The sequence below is a fragment of the Glandiceps talaboti genome, chromosome 4, assembly GCF_964340395.1.
Source record: "Glandiceps talaboti chromosome 4, keGlaTala1.1, whole genome shotgun sequence".
Taxonomy (NCBI): domain Eukaryota; kingdom Metazoa; phylum Hemichordata; class Enteropneusta; family Spengelidae; genus Glandiceps; species Glandiceps talaboti.
This window is the reverse complement of record NC_135552.1, coordinates 12,565,531-12,582,193: the sequence shown is the minus strand read 5'-3', so window position 1 is coordinate 12,582,193 and position 16,663 is coordinate 12,565,531. Positions and strand designations below refer to the sequence as shown.

Sequence of the window (16,663 nt, the reverse complement as noted above, 5' to 3'; positions counted from 1 at the left end):
CTGTGTCCATTAGACTGACAGCGCAGCATAAAGTGCACTGATTTATCACCTTGTTTGTACATGTACCTGTGAAAGCCTCCTTCAATGGTCTGATGTAAGCTATGTACACCTGTAGACACACAGCCATGCTTGAGGTCATTAACACCTTACACAAGCACAAGTAATGATACAATCACCCAGTCATTGCATATAACAGGATACATGTACTACTTTGTGATCAGTATTTGGTAAATACACTTATCAAATTATCTATGCTACCTTGATGGGACTACTCTACTTTGTCAATGTAAATGTACCTTCATTTCGTAACAACCATCAGAACTATGCCTGGAGCATTTTGTAAACAATAACATCTACCACTTACATAGGAAACTAGTTGGAAACTGTGACCACTTTTATATATTTACAGCAGGTAACAAACATGGAAAGACAAACATGTACATATATTACAAACTATGATAGCTAATGTTCATTGTTACTTGTGTTTTCCTTTCATGTAAAGCAAGGTTCTGAAACCCCAAAGAACAATGCTTATACATGTATACATGTGTAACTACATGTAGAGTGTAATGTATACTCTCATACAATAAACACTACTTTTATTACTAATTTTTTACATCTCAGATCTGATTTATTATCAAATGTGAAAAGTTACAGTAAAACCCAACAACAGTCTAGCCCCAAAGACTTGTCCACTGTTTAACAGTTGAATAACGTATTTCTATCTCAAAGATCAGAATATACTAAACTTAATATGCTGGACATATTGGACCATCATCTTGTTTTAGAAGCAAGTTATCCAAGTATAAATTTGATAGCAGATTGGTGAAGGATTTATTGAATGCCCGACGGGGCTTTGGTATTTGATTCCAGAATGATTGCAAGAGACGCCAGTAATGCTTAAGAGCATATTTTATAACTGTAATAGAGTAGACACACATCTAGGTTGTCTGTATCATCATCACCCATAAGTCATTGTCAGTATCGCAAATGATATTACATAGATGACAGATACAGTACATCATTGCTTATCTACAGTCATGATGTACTATGTGTGTAGTATTGTACCTTGTGAATGTCAATCAGTTTGGGTAGGTACTGTATAGTCTATATGTTGTAGCCATGTACCTATTCAGGCTTTGTTCATTTTTAGTGTCATATCAGACCTACCGGTATGTACATGCAGTTTTGTACAAATGTACCTACGTTGGCTTTCACTTTCTCATGTCAGTCAGTTTGGTTGGAACTGTACAGGCTAGCTATGCAGGCTTTCATTTTCCCATGTCAATCAGTTTGGTACATGTACGTACTAACTTTACTGGGTAGGTACATACCTAAGTGGGCTTTCATTTTCTCATGTTTATCGTTGTATCTGACACTAATACACTGGTAAAATACAAATGTACATGTACCCGGGAATTTTGCGATCGAACCAAACATAAACACACACAGTAAATGTGTACAGCTGTCAGTATATGTGTATGTGTGTGTAGACTCTCTCACCAGTCCCTTAGGAGCATCGCTATATTGGCTGTTTCATATGTACCAATATCTACTGCATAATTATACTCCAATATCCTTGTACTGTGGGCCCTCATCAACTACATAGGGCTTATCATGTATTGACGTGTTACTGTGGTGCTCCAGCTTTGCAGTACCACGTCAACAAATGAAAATGATTAGCCCTATGTAGTGATGAGGGCCCACAGTACAGTTTATGCAGTATATATCGTTTACATACAAAACAGCCCCTTTCAGGGATGTGATGCTCTGAAGACCGTCAGAAAGTCTAATGTGTGTTATAAGAATGTAAACTTTTGTAGAAATACAATTAATACTCTATATTATCTACTTGAGTGAGGATACCAAGGACTCTAATCTCATTGTAAGTTTTGTATTATGATCGATAACAAGCATATTACCAGACACTCAGATGAGGCCTTTCACGTTCATAAAATTACACTTTATTGCTCTTAGACTAGTTCTTGCCATGCTAAATGTCAGCCCGCAAGTAAGCAATTAAATTATTGACCCATTGGTGCCTTACTGTCTGGATATGAATATTAGAATCTCAATATTCAGTTACCAAGGACTATCACAGAGTGATTAGGTCTTATAAATTATCTCACAGATTCCTTCAAATTTCACAAAATCTGTTGCTTAATAACTCAATAATTTGAGTACGTTATATGTATGCATATTAAATTTTATAAACTGATAATACTTTTTTTAGTCTAGTGCTATCCTTCTAAAAATCTTTCAGATCTCTGTTTTGTGGTTAGAGACCCCATTGGCATCCAGACTAACCAGGGTTTTTTTTTTGACAGTGATGCTAAACAATTGGAACACAACTATGAAATGTCTGGTTTTGAGTGGATAATATTGGTGGATAATACTATGGCAAATGTTTCCCCTCAAAAGTCTCTCCCCTAAAGCTATGAGATTGACTTTTTAGGCATGTCTATATGTGCATATTTATGAACTATAAACCTCAACCAATTCAACATATTTTTTTAATGATGTTTATAATTGTTAGCACCATTGAGATGGAAATTCTGAAGAAATGTCTGACTTTATACAGGTGGGTTTACAAATATTTCCCTTAAAAAAAGTCTCCTCCAAAGCTTTGATATTTTTTTAATGATGATGTTTATAATTGCTAACACCATTGAGATGGATGTTCTGAAGAAATGTCTGACTTTATACAGGTGGGTTTGCAAATATTTCCCTTAAAAGTCTCCCCCAAAGATGTGATGTATCATAATTAGACATATCTATTAGAGTGTTGTGTGTGCATATATATGAACCAATTCATCTTTTTTTTTTCAACAGTGATGCTAAAACAATATTGAGACATAAGTTCTGAAGAAATATCTGGATAATACCTGACAAATGTTTCCCTCAAAAAGCCTCATCCTAAATTACATGGGAGACTGAATAATTTGATGTTTATATGTGCATATTTATGAACCAACTCATAATTTTTTTGACAGTGATGCTAACACCATTGAGACACAATTCTGAAGAAATGTCTGACTATATAAGTGGATTTTGCTTTGGCAAATGTTTCCCTTACGACAGTGTCATCCTACGCTTAGCTACATATGAGCCTGAATAAATTGGCATACCTATTTGTGCATACTGATGAATAAATTCATTATTTTTAACGACCCCTGATACTAACACAATTGAGACACAATTCTGAGGAAATGTTTAGCTCTTGAGTGGATTTTACCTTGGCAAATGTTTCCTTTAAAAAAACTCTCATCCTAAGCCGTCGAGACTAAATAAATTGGCACATCTATATGTGCATATCTATGGATCAATTCAATATTTTCTTGATAGTGATTCTTAAAACTATTGAGACTCACGTTCTGCAGAAATGTCATGATACTGAAAGGATTTTTTTTTACATAATTTATTTTACTTTGGATTTCGCTTATAAAATTTATACGTGATTGTAAATCAAATACTGTATACAGATTCTTACTCATGTATAGATTATAGCTTTCTTGCTAGGCAATAACATATTTAGAGAAGGATTAATTCATTTCAAATATAACAAATATAATCTTTTCATGGGAAAGACACAGAATATATAAGTTATACACATGTATACTATTTTGTAGACTGTCCACTGCACTGTCGAGAAACATTGTTAGCCGGTCGTACCTCCTAGCCCTGAGAACACAAGGGATACAAGGTACGACCAGCTAACAATTGTATATCAACAGTGTAGGCTAGGAGGTACGACCAGCTAATGATGTATCACGACAGCGTAGGCTAGGAGGTACGACCAGCTAACGATGTATCACAACAGCGTAGGCTAGGAGGTACGACCAGCTAACGATGTATCACAACAGCGTAGGCTAGGAGGTACGACCAGCTAACGATGTATCACGACAGCGTAGGCTAGGAGGTACGACCAGCTAACGATGTATCACAACAGCGTAGGCTAGGAGGTATGACCAGCTAACAATGTATCACAACAGCGTAGGCTAGGAGGTACGACCAGCTAACGATGTATCACAACAGCGAAGGCTAGGAGGTACGACCAGCTAACGATGTATCACAACAGCGTAGGCTAAAAGGTACAACCAGCTAACGATGCATCTCAACAGCATAGGCTAAAAGGTAAAACCAGCTAATGATGTATCCCGACAGCGTAGGCTTGGAGGTATGACCAGCTGACAATGTATCTCAACAACACAGTAGACAGGCTAGTTATTTTTTGCCAGCTATTTTGGGCTTGTTATAACATCCATTATTTGCAGTGTCTCATTGTTAAATCTAAGTGACAATTATCTCAAAAAGAGAAAGTTTAATTGAGTTCACACAGAAATCATAAATAATGGATGGATCTCAACATACAATATGTATCACAGACAGTTTCAAATTACCCAGCACAATCAGAACTTTGAAAGGTTAGAACGATATGAAACAGAAAATGACATTTTGAAAGGGCGATCATTTTAGTACCAGCTTCTTCCAATGTAGAATGACATGTCAACCGAGATCACCAACAATCATTTATCATGGAATGATCAGTATGAAATTTCAAATCTATATTAGTGAGTTCAAATTTGTAAGAAGGCAATTTTATATTGTACTGTGCTGAGTGTCTGCATGAAATATCATTTTCACCAAGATTATATTGCAATAAAAATGAGAGCAAAATTGGACAATGAGAACTAAGTGATGACTTTAACCATGTATGTCAGTCTGAGTCATTCAATGATCATATACATTGTACTGTTAGTAGTATTACTATGTTTTTAGATCATATTATGGGTACCTGAACTGGGTGGGCTCAAGTCGTAAAACTGATAAACTGGTTTTTGGTTTGTGTTCAGATTGGGGTTGGTTAAAGGTGCTACCTGTCTTAGATTCGACTAACATTATCACTTAATTGGAAAACTGATTGCAAAACACTGTGGCATCAACTGGGACTAGAGTCAACCCACATGCATTCACACTTATAAGTTTAAGCCTGCTTAAACCGATCCCCAACTAATACCACCCTTTCACACTGGGACTAACCTAGCCTGACTCTGAGCAGGCTAAAATGGTTCACATTAATTTTTTTAAGTCAGGTTAAGACCAGAGTTGACCCTAAGGTGGCTTAAAAGTGTCACTGTCAAGTGCAAACCTACTAAATGATTATCTGGCAGTGAGGTACTGTTTTGATCATGTGGAACATTACAATATTAAGTTTTACACAAAATACCCAATACCGTAGTGAAAAGCTTATAAATGACTGAATAAAAATAAAGAGCAAAGAAATTATACAAAATTGTTGATAACACCATGTAATGGGTAGATTGCTCGGACTTCATGCTTCGTACTTCACTGGGTTGATCTTGAGTATATCTTCTTCACACATGCCTCACAGAACGAATTGAAGTGTCAGTCAGAAAATAGGAATACATTCTTACTGGTGACACAGTGTCAGATGACATCATTAGCAGCCTCATACCATGGCTAATGGAAGTCTTACTTTGCAGACAACAATTCAATATGGATGCATTGAAGCCACGTCATGCAATCATGGTATTTTATCACAGGAGTCAGAATAGCTGGGTGAATTCAAATTCAAGAATGATTCAAAACCAGCAGTGTACTTTGAAACCAAAAAAATAATCATATCATGTCATACCTGGCATCTACCGTTGCAGTGACTTCTTTACCTCCAGGCAGAGTGACAGTAAGAGCAATCATTCCGTCAACAACGTTAGGGTTTTCCATGTCTTCCATGGCAGGTGCCGACCCATTACCAGTAGTCAGATCTTTGTTTTCCATTGTTGACCTAAAACACAACCAGTACAGAACAGCTATAAAACACAGGCATAAGAAATACAACATTGTGTAGTGAAGACACACCCGCGACACTGAAAAGTCTCTCACAAGTGCTAAAACAAAATACCTGAATGTGCAGAAGTGGAGAAAATTATATGATAAACCTAGAAATCGTCTTATAATTTGATCATTATCCCCCACATACATTCACTTATTACATATGAGATTAAGGTGGGCAAGTTCTTTGTGTGTAGGCAAGTCAATATCATTGGCACAATCAGGTGTTTGAAAAGAGTACTAGATTATCAACATGTTATGAAATATTACACAAGATTTGAATGGTGGTCAGGTAATAGACAGTGTGTGCAGCCTTCAGCATTCACATGCCACGAAGCATGATCACACATTGTTGATGGGAAGTCATTAACCAAACAAAGCGATGTTTTTTTCCTTTTTTAGATTTTCTGGGGGTTTTTTGTTATCTATCCCAATGGCATACAGTAGGTGAAATCTACCTGCGTTCCCAGGTACTGTGAAATACTAAATTTTAGCTGGGAAATTATTTTAACTGCTTTCAATGGTGTGGTTTTCCACTAAAATAAAATTCATTGAAAATCCTTTTTATTCACATACACACCTTCCTAAAAATAGCTCAATACAGACAATTTCTCTTTTCAGTGAATATGTAATCTCTTGAAAATAAAGTATTTGACAGTATTTCTAAATTAATTTATTTTTATTTATTTATTTTTATTTATTATTATTATTATTTTTATATTTTTTTATGGGGGGAGGGGGTTTCCCACGCAGATACCAATCTGAGGTAAATGACCTTAGACAGATGTTGCTATGCCTTGTGGGTATTGAATGTTTGTCATGGGAAGTTAGACTCTCGTGCAGTCAGACAATGACATAACTTGAGCATATCACTTTGGATTTTCAAACATTCAATCACAAATATTTAGGAAATATATTTAACATCCTGTACATGTTTAACGATCTTTAAACCTTCATTTTTGTTTTGTATTATTAGGGTATGCCTGGATATTACATAGATCAATTCACAACATGTACTGATTGATACACAAAATACAGAGAATCAAATACTAATTAGGAGATATTAAATAGTATGTAACATTAAAAATACACTAAATGTGATCCCTTGCTCCATACAGTTGTTAACTTCTTTGAAACGTGGGCGTGTACAGGATGATGAAGAGGAAAGCTCCAGATTTGTTATAGAAATACATTACATATAACTGTATGTTTATATTATCAATATCAAGAATAAAATCATCTACAGAAGTTTCTTTGAATTGTCCTTATATCCGGTGTTATGGTAATGTAAAGGTGAAGGGTCAAATATGAATCTAGTTGTCTTGTCATTGAATCCACATGTCAAAGGTCAAGAATGAGTATAGTTTTCTTGAATTGTCTTATCCATTGAATCCATAGGTCAAAGGTCAAATATAAATCTTTTGTGGATGACTGGTCTTGTCCATTGATTAATATCTAAGTAATCTTCAGGTCAAAGGTGAGTTGTCACAGTCTTATTTAAGTTGCAGGTTAAGTTAATAGGTTTAACTTCCAGTATTGCACCAAAATGTAATTAGCTTACCAAAGAAAACACTGACAAAGCCATGGTGGATACCTGGCAAAAGCTTTGGTAAACTAATTAAATTTCGGTGCAATACAAAGTTAAACCCATTAACTTAGACTAAACCTTTGCACAGATCAGCTTTCATCTCCCCTCCCCACTGTCTATCATCATACTATGTTGCAGGTTGTGTAACTAAGATGCTGAATCAATCACATATCAGTAGCTTTGATGATATTGTTTTTTACAATACATGTCTATGAATGCTATTGTTACAGGTATAATATATATACATAGTATAACAATACATTTGGGAATGTTATTGTTACGATAATGAACACAGAGGACAAGAGACAAATAAATATATAGATACATTTGCATAACACAAACTATTGAAACATTCTAATCATGCAGTGCTTTCATTAAAAGGCAACAGCTGTCAAGAGTTGGTTGTGATAGCATTTCTGCCAGCTGAGATTTCAAGGAAAAAGATGAAGGCTAGTTCTCCTGAAAACCCTGCTCATGGCACAAATAATGACATCTGCTCTGTTCTTCTGACTTGACAGTTTTTGTCAATATACATTTTTTTATACATACAGTATATATCTATCAATAATCTATATGTCAGTATACACAATGAATTGATGGCAAACACAGGTGGCCATGTTCAACATGGATGATTGAATAATGGGTTTCTTTTCTACTATATGTATTGTACATTATACATGTGTTTTTGTTCATTCGTTCAATTTACCAGGTAGCTGTACTTGTACTTCAATTGTTATGGTGCTGCATTAGTATCAGACAAGTTGTGTGGTCTACAAATATATCAAATATCAATTCAATTCAATAACTTTATTTATCCCAAATGGGCAATTCGGTTTGGCAGACAAAACATCTACACATCACAAATGAAAAGAAAAAAAGAAGACAATAGTTCAAAGCAAAAACAAACAAGATAAACGGTTACAAGACATCAAAAAACAATTCACACTACATGTATATACATGTCCAGGTACATGTACATGTATATGATATCTATTGCTGACAACATTGCCCTCTTGTGAACCCCCCCCCCCCCACTCTTGTGACACTCCATCCCCTCCCTTGTGACATCCCTCACCACTGTGGTGACACCCCTCCACTCTGTTGACCCTCTCCCTACTCTGTTGTGACACACACCCTCCCACTTCAAATATGCACCTCTAATTAAATCAAATCTTAAACTTCCTCTTGTTTTCAGAGAAAACAAAATTGTTTGAAAATAATGCACCCTGCAATACTAACATTATACACAACATTTGGCTGGAAATTACAGGAAACGGTGACAATTTTCAAACCTAGTAACATGTTTGAATTTCTATGAAAAAGAAAAGAGTCTATTTTACCGAAACTAATTCCTGGACACGTAAATACGTGTACAACATGTGTTTCCATGGGAACACATGATTTTCATTTATCACTACACTTTCAATGCAAACAGTTGAGAATCTCAACAATTTTACTAACAAAAGGAAAATTAATATCTTTGCTAGGCCTCTTCTAATACATGTATGCATGAATTAATTCACGTACAATAGTCAATTACACAGCTATTAACACGGGAATGAAAGTAATTACGCTTTTACCTGTTAGCTATTTCATCAATGTCTCTTCGTAATTGAAGTGTAGGAATTTCAAAGTGATTACTTTGATTAATGAACAGCTGTTGTACAAAGATGGAGAGATTTCAGTTACAACCCTGACTTTAGACTTTCTCACAGTCCTCGGAGCACCGCATTGCTAAAAGGGCTGTTTTGTATGTACCGATATCTACTGCATAATTGTACTGTGGGCCCTCATTGACTACATACATAGGGCTAATCATTTGTTGATGTGTTACTGTGATGCTCGGGGCATCACAAGAACATGGAGTTGCAGTAACATGTCAACAAATGATTAGTCCTATGTAGTCTATGATGGCCTACAGTACAAGGATATTCTAGTACAATTATTCGGTAGATATTGGTACATACAAAACAGCTTACAGCAATGCTCCCGAGGACTGCTGAGAGAGTCTACCCTGACTTTAATGACTATCACTTAAAAGGGCTGGGTCAAGTTTGGATTTATAGAATAAAAGTTAGGTGTTAAAGACAGCTGACAGAACTGTAGAAAAAGTTGGTCTAGAACAAGGAATTATCCTATATAATCCTTATGGCTCAACTGATAAGTAACACTAATGTGAGAACCTAGGATTGAAACCTTGGCCTTTAAAAAGCCCTCTTTGATTTAGGATTAAAATGAAAGTGTGAAAGTCCATAGTCTAGTTCCTATACAGTATCATTACCATTTACTTTGGCATCCAGACTAGAAAATCAGTTGTCTGGCAGAGAGATATTGATATGGTATCACCTTCACTTACCATGGCATCCTGACTACTGTGTCAGTGCATATGGCTTGCTATTTATAAACACATATATGTTCAACATGATACCATACCAAAAGTCAATGGAAATTGCAAACATCACTATTGTTGACTTTCAACCTAACTACTGTTTGGTTTTCACCTTGTTTATGCTATTGGTATGTGAGATTAATCCAAGGTCAAAACTATACAGGTATGGTATTTGTTACCCCAGAATCTAGAGAAGGAAAGCATTGAAGTTGACATGCTTTGGATGCCATGAAGTTACATGATGAAGGTATCTATTAGCTTGGTGGCTGGACTCACCCAGATAGAAATTTAAGATTATTTTGAAATGGAGCATGGTCAAAAGTTTGGATTTGTTAGTCAAGAGATTTGGTAGTCTGGAAATCCAATTGTGTGGGGATTCTATCACTTTTCCCTAGGGGAAAGTGAGAGCTAAATCCCACATGGCCGGATTCTAGGCTAGAGACTTGGTTGTTCAGCTTGACGTCATTTGTCAGTATTTCAATTCAGATAGGTAAGTTTCTGAGCTATACTGTCAAGCCAGTGTGTCAAGTCAGATAGCCAAGTTTCTGAGCTGTACGGATTTGTTTTAAGTCACGTCAATATAATGGAATATCAGTGATGTATAACATTTACCTTTGCACCTACACCTCTTGCGTAGCTTTGCATGTACTAGGGGAATTACAGGTCAAACCAGATGTCACAGCATTATCAGTTATCAGATATTCTCAACAGGCCAGCATAGATACAAACTACACATATACATTATGTATGCTAGAAAGTAGGTGAAAAGGTGCCCTAATTGTTGATTCTGAGCTGATAAGTACGGTTTTGTCATTTTGGATGAACTTTAACAGAGATCCCAACCTCAACACAAGATAGTACACATCATACATATATACCGATAGTGTCAATATTGACACAGGTACTAGTCACATGCTAATCAACTGTTTCTATATCAGCTAGCCTAGATGTGGGTATTTTGCTCTTGTTTTCCCCTACCACGCCTAGTATATCGCTATATTGGTCATATATTCAAACCTACAATTAGATTACGATTTCCTGCAGTGACTTTGAATATGGTAATCATGTTTTAATACATTGTACACTTCACGCTCCAAGTCAGTTCTAGTCACCTGGGGACACTATGTCCTCCCTCACCAGGACTACTAACTCGGTAATAAGAATTGTTGCCTGTTTTCATGCCGCAGCTTCATTTAAAAGCCATAGGTCGTAGCAAAATGCCAGGTGTGGTATGGGAAAACAAGAACAAAATTTCCACATTACTGGATTCTTGGCTATATATAATCTAACTGTACTGTCCTCTATAGGTGGAACAACAATAAACCTGGAATCTATGCTGTTCTGCTTTACAGTATGAAAAGTATCAAGTATCTAGCAATACATGCATACATTCCAGTCTAGGTACATGCATTCATTCGCACTGAAAAGCCAACAAAGATTTAGATAGGGTTTAGCAATTTAGAAACCCCAAAGTTCACATATATGTAAAATGTGGAATTCACTATGCAGGCTATACGATATTACCAACCTAGTAGTGCTATCCTTCATCAAATCTAAAGATCTGTCAGGTTAGAGATGATTCGATACCACATTGGCATCCAGACTATTATGGCCACCATGCAGCAACCTAGGGGTTGTCTAATGTGAGCACATGTATGGGTTTTATGCTATGTCAACCATGCAGCTACCTGGGGTTTCAGTAAAATAATATGGAATTTACTATACTGTATAGTATTTGAAATGAGTATGGATTACATATTACATTTGTATGCCAACCATGCAGCTGCCTTGGAGGTGTGTGTCAGAGATCACACGATGGATTGAATAAAATAAATAATCATAATTCATACATCAATATATTCAGAATCGAATATCTAAGTTGTCATAATACAACCTATAGCCTAGGTAGCTGCATGCTTGACATAACCTGTAATCTATACTCATTCCATGTACATTGCACAGCATGGTGGACTCCACACTACATTATGTAGGGCTTCACAAATCTACTGTTATATCCAACACAATACTAATCCTTCATCAAATCTTTAAGATCTCAGACCACGTTGAGATACGTTGACATCCAGACTAAATACTGGAAATAATAAACATAAAAATGTATGTAATGTTTGTTTGTAACACAGTCACTACATCATTTGTAGCGTCAAGGGTTTTCACTAACTCTTTGTTTCTGCAGGAGAACTAACTATATCAGGTGCTGAGGACAGCCACGGGGCGGTACCAGTGGCCAGCTCTGGTAGGAGTGTGGCCAGTACTGGTATAGTACCCCCCCCCCCCCCGAGGACAGCAGGGCAAGTGTCAACTACCATGGATAGACCAAAGTGTGTTAAAATGAATACATTCCTAGGGAGTCTGGATGCCAATGTGATATCTAACTATTAAATGTGACTGGAGGTGTAAATCATAACAATACCATATAGAAACTAGACTAGTTATGACCACTATGGTTGATTGCAGCTATGTGTGTATCAACATATTTCAAGCATGATAACACACTAATCATTGGCTCCCACAAATGTCATAGTCAATAATTGGTATGGTTAATTATTCATCTAATGAACCATCGCATGTATACGTATGATGTATTTGTCTGAAAAGGATCAAGATGATCTAGTAAAGAATGTCTGAGTAACCATTAACACATTTATCAGTCTGTATTTGACAATGTCTGGATAATTTCATGAAATAAATTATAGATCTATTTCAGCAAGCTATTTTTGCTAGCAAATTATAATTACAATTTACATTACAAATACTTAACATATCTGTCATTTAGATAGCTGAGCAATATTAGGATATAATAGAAGAGGTAGATGTACATTGTGTATACAAGGAACACCTCATGATGCTATATGAATTTCACATTTGTAGAACAAACACTAACATTTTTGTAAGACTGTCAACGTCATCTCAAGATTGATCTTATATTTTATGCCTTGTAATGTGTTAAAGTGCATTTTTTTTTAGTTTTGTTTGACATGTTTGTGTGGGGTTTTCTCTAGTTTTTCATTTTAGGAGCCTGTAAATGGGACTTGTTCCAGCTCGTCTTCCATTAAATAAATAAATGAATGAATAAATAAATAAATAAATAAATAAATAAATAAATAAATAACAAGTATTAATGTACATTTTTCATTTTGACATTTCATAATAATTTTTCTTTATTTTAATATCATGTGGTTCATACTCTGATATATGCAGTGTTTCTGTTATCAGTGGTGAACAGGTAAAATCTTTGTCACCCAGGTGTTTTACCTTCAATGGTTACTTTCTAAAATCACACAGTACGATGAATGTATGTACATTGTATGCACGCTTGGCAAATTTTACAGGATTTCTCAATTCTGTTACCATGGTTCCCAAACCTTAGAAAACATACTGAATATAGATAGTTGTATTTCTAATTACAAAATAATGTAAGGGTGTATTGCTTAGATCTCCATGCAACCTACATGTATATCTGGAAAGAAGTCATATTTTAAATGAATTTATCAGGGTAGAGTAATTCTGTTGATAAGATTCAGAGAATTCAAAGAAGAACCCTACTTTGAATAATCCATTTAATTTTGTACATTTCTATATTTCAATCTAAAAAGGATACATGTAAGAAAAACAAAGTACATTACTATATATTTTAGAAGTTGTTTATCAGACTGTCCTTTTAGAAATATAAGCTTACTGTACAAATAGGAATATTTTATTTTGATTTATTTTTTAATTTACTGTTATCGATATTTCATTATTTTTACTGATGTCTCCGTTCTAGCTACTCTAGAGGCTATCAGCTAGACTGTCGACAGTCGCTCGCGCCTTTTTTGCCCAAAGTTTTATCTAAACTCCGATCCCGCGCAACACTAGTCTAATCGCAAATTGAGGGCCGAAGGCCCGAGGTCGAGGGCCGAAGGCCCGAGCGACTGTTGTCCCTTGCCGCATCTCCCTTGCTATTACTTATTCATGATGTGACGTCATTTAATGGGGCGGTACTCTATCGTATAATTTGCATACAGTTCAATGTAAGGTTACTCAACGTGCAACACACGTAAACTGCAGCGCAAATTTGACCTCGTAAATGCATTTTGATGGTCATAATCAAGTACTTTTTCCTTTCCTATCTTTCTTTGTTAAAGCTTGAAACCGCGCGTTTTTATAACATTCGTAAATGACGTCGTTGACAAACTCGACGCCCGATACATTGTCATGCTCACTAGTCTATTGCCTTGTTTAGCATGCAGCTAGCTGTTACAGTGGTACTGGAGCGAGAGAGTGCTACGGAAGTCGACTTGTTGTACCAACTCCGACCGACACTCCAGTCAGGCAACAGATGTTTTGGACACCTTTTTTACCTTCCCTCGACTGCAGCTAGCATATTATATAGTAATACTATTCATGTATAAAATGTTTGATAGTGAGGCGCAGATAATGTGCAAATGGTAGACGTTCTACCTGAAACAGAAAAGTGCCTCCATATTTACCACGGCACGGAGATCGTGCTCCGATCCGACACGTCTTCAACTAGTGCCTCCACAGAGTACTGAGTCTATATATACCTAACGCTATTGTACCCCATTATTTCAGATACCGATTGAGGAGTCAATTTACGTAATCTTTATCACGATGCTATATGATATGACAGTTTGTTGTGTCTTTTCCTTGATGTTTTCTTTTTATGTGATTTTTGTTGTTGATGTGGGGGGGGGGGGGGGGGGGGGGGGGGGGGGTGAACCTTTGGGTCGGCCGCTAGGTTGTTACCACTTCCCTATTGTTTAGCAAAATTACCACAAATAAAAGGGCCTTCGCCGTTTATATACGGGATTATATTAGAGCTATCATTGTATCAATGAGGATACTACTGGGACAATTGCAGACTAGATGTTGTTAGCTGTATCGCGAGAACGATCGGAGCATGGAAGTATAACCCACAGGCCTGCGACTTCATATCCCGGGCTTCATAGGCTATGGACTTGTCACTTCCTGTCAGTACACTAACGAAAACATCTTTCCCAGAGACATAGGTATCTATAATTCTTCTCTGAAAGTCTTTCAAGTGCGAGTATCAAAGTTTTTCCAATGCGTCTCGATGTGTTGACTCGCTTGGTGACTACGCCATGTTCATTTTGATTGACAAGCTTTGTGAACTATGACCTAAATGTCCATAGTCTACAAACTGAATGTTCCTATTGTTATCGCATGAGGGCGCGGCAAGGGACAACAGTCGCTTGGGCCTTTGCAATACGGCCCTCGAAATCAGTTTGCGATTATACTATTACTAGTGTTGCGCCGGACCGGAGTTTAGATAAAACGTATGGAAAAAAGGCGCGAGCGACTGTCGACAGTCTAGCTATCAGCATCAGTGGCTTTGAATAGTGAGAAGAGATTCGAAGCCACGCATAGCTTCTAGACTACTAACCACCAAGATTACATTTCAGAATTTTTTTTAATGGGAAATACATGAATTATTTTTCAAATCTGTGACGGCAAAGCAAAATATCTGTATGTTGACCGTGAGTGATCTTAAATGACTCATGCCTATCTCCAGTACAGTGACCTTAGAAAGGAAGAAACACATTTAATAATACCCATGTACATGTATGCATATGTACGGCATAGCAGTGTGTCATCTAAGCTAATTTGATATACCCCTGACACACAGCTTGTGACTCCATAAATTTTGGATTCCCCATCCTTTACAATGTAGTGAGTTGCAAGAAAACAGAATTTTTTAAAATCATTTTGGCTATCACTAACAACAACAAAAATATTGTCTTTAATTCTCTGTACCTGAAATAGAATATTACTACCTAGGTGCATCATAAAAATAATGAACATTCAATTTCTTGATCGACACCATAGCTTCCACTCCATGTGACTCTCATGCATTACTATAGGCGGGCATGAGAATAAATCAACCTCCTTGTTCTATTTTGACCCTCTAGCATGAGGTAAAATGCTATTGCAGGTACCAAGAATTAGAGGGCGGACTGCTGCAGGCAATCCTGGTCATCATTGTGCTTTACAACATTCATACACAGTTTTACATATGAGAATGATAAATGAAATACACAAATCTACTCACAAAATGATATTTCACAGCTCATTCATCTCAGCTACATGAGTACAAATTAACTGACAAAACAACTACATGTATGCATGTTTAACATGTAAATAGGTGTGGTGGTATATGAAAAGCAGAAATGACAAAAGTCTGTCACTTCTCTTTCAAATTCAATGTGACATTTATACCTTCTGTGTTTTAAATGGACTTATTGTTTGTGAAAAACAAGGAACTGACAGTATAATATGACAGTTATTGAGTTCTAGAACGATATATTGTGATAGAATTGTGGATATCGTATTGTGAAAGGGGAACTTTGATTATTTTTACATATTTTGATTTGCAGAGAAGTAACAATTTGTACATTGTGTAATGATAGCCACTCTCCCAAAGCAGAGCTGATATTTCTTCAGTGACACCGCGAAATATCTTGATGCTGCATCTTGGAAGGTGCCGTAAAAGACGCTGTGGTTTATTCCGATGAATCATGATACATGACTTAGCAACGATTCCTTCCCAAGAGTAGTCATGTCACTTTCGTGAAAACAGTTACCTTTAAATCAATAATTTGAACTGTTTCATATTAGTGATGCATTACTGCTTTACTGATTTTAATCTCAAGACTGTCATGTGACCAATTTTTTTTTAATGACATCACAACAAAGTTTCATATGATATTTAAACACAATGGATATAAACATCTATATACATGATTGTGTTCTCTATAATGATCAAACTGTATACATGTATGCATTTGGGTGGG

General features: G+C 36.3%; 1 protein-coding gene across 1 annotated transcript in view; it reads right to left on the bottom strand.

The window, feature by feature from the left end:
- LOC144434170 (uncharacterized) overlaps positions 1-16,663 on the bottom strand; it is a 61,699-nt gene that overhangs the window by 27,453 nt on the left and 17,583 nt on the right. Inside the window, exon 3 of the mRNA XM_078122624.1 lies at positions 5,657-5,806. Coding sequence (XP_077978750.1) covers positions 5,657-5,806 — 150 coding nt within the window. The remainder of the gene's footprint in view (positions 1-5,656; positions 5,807-16,663) is intronic.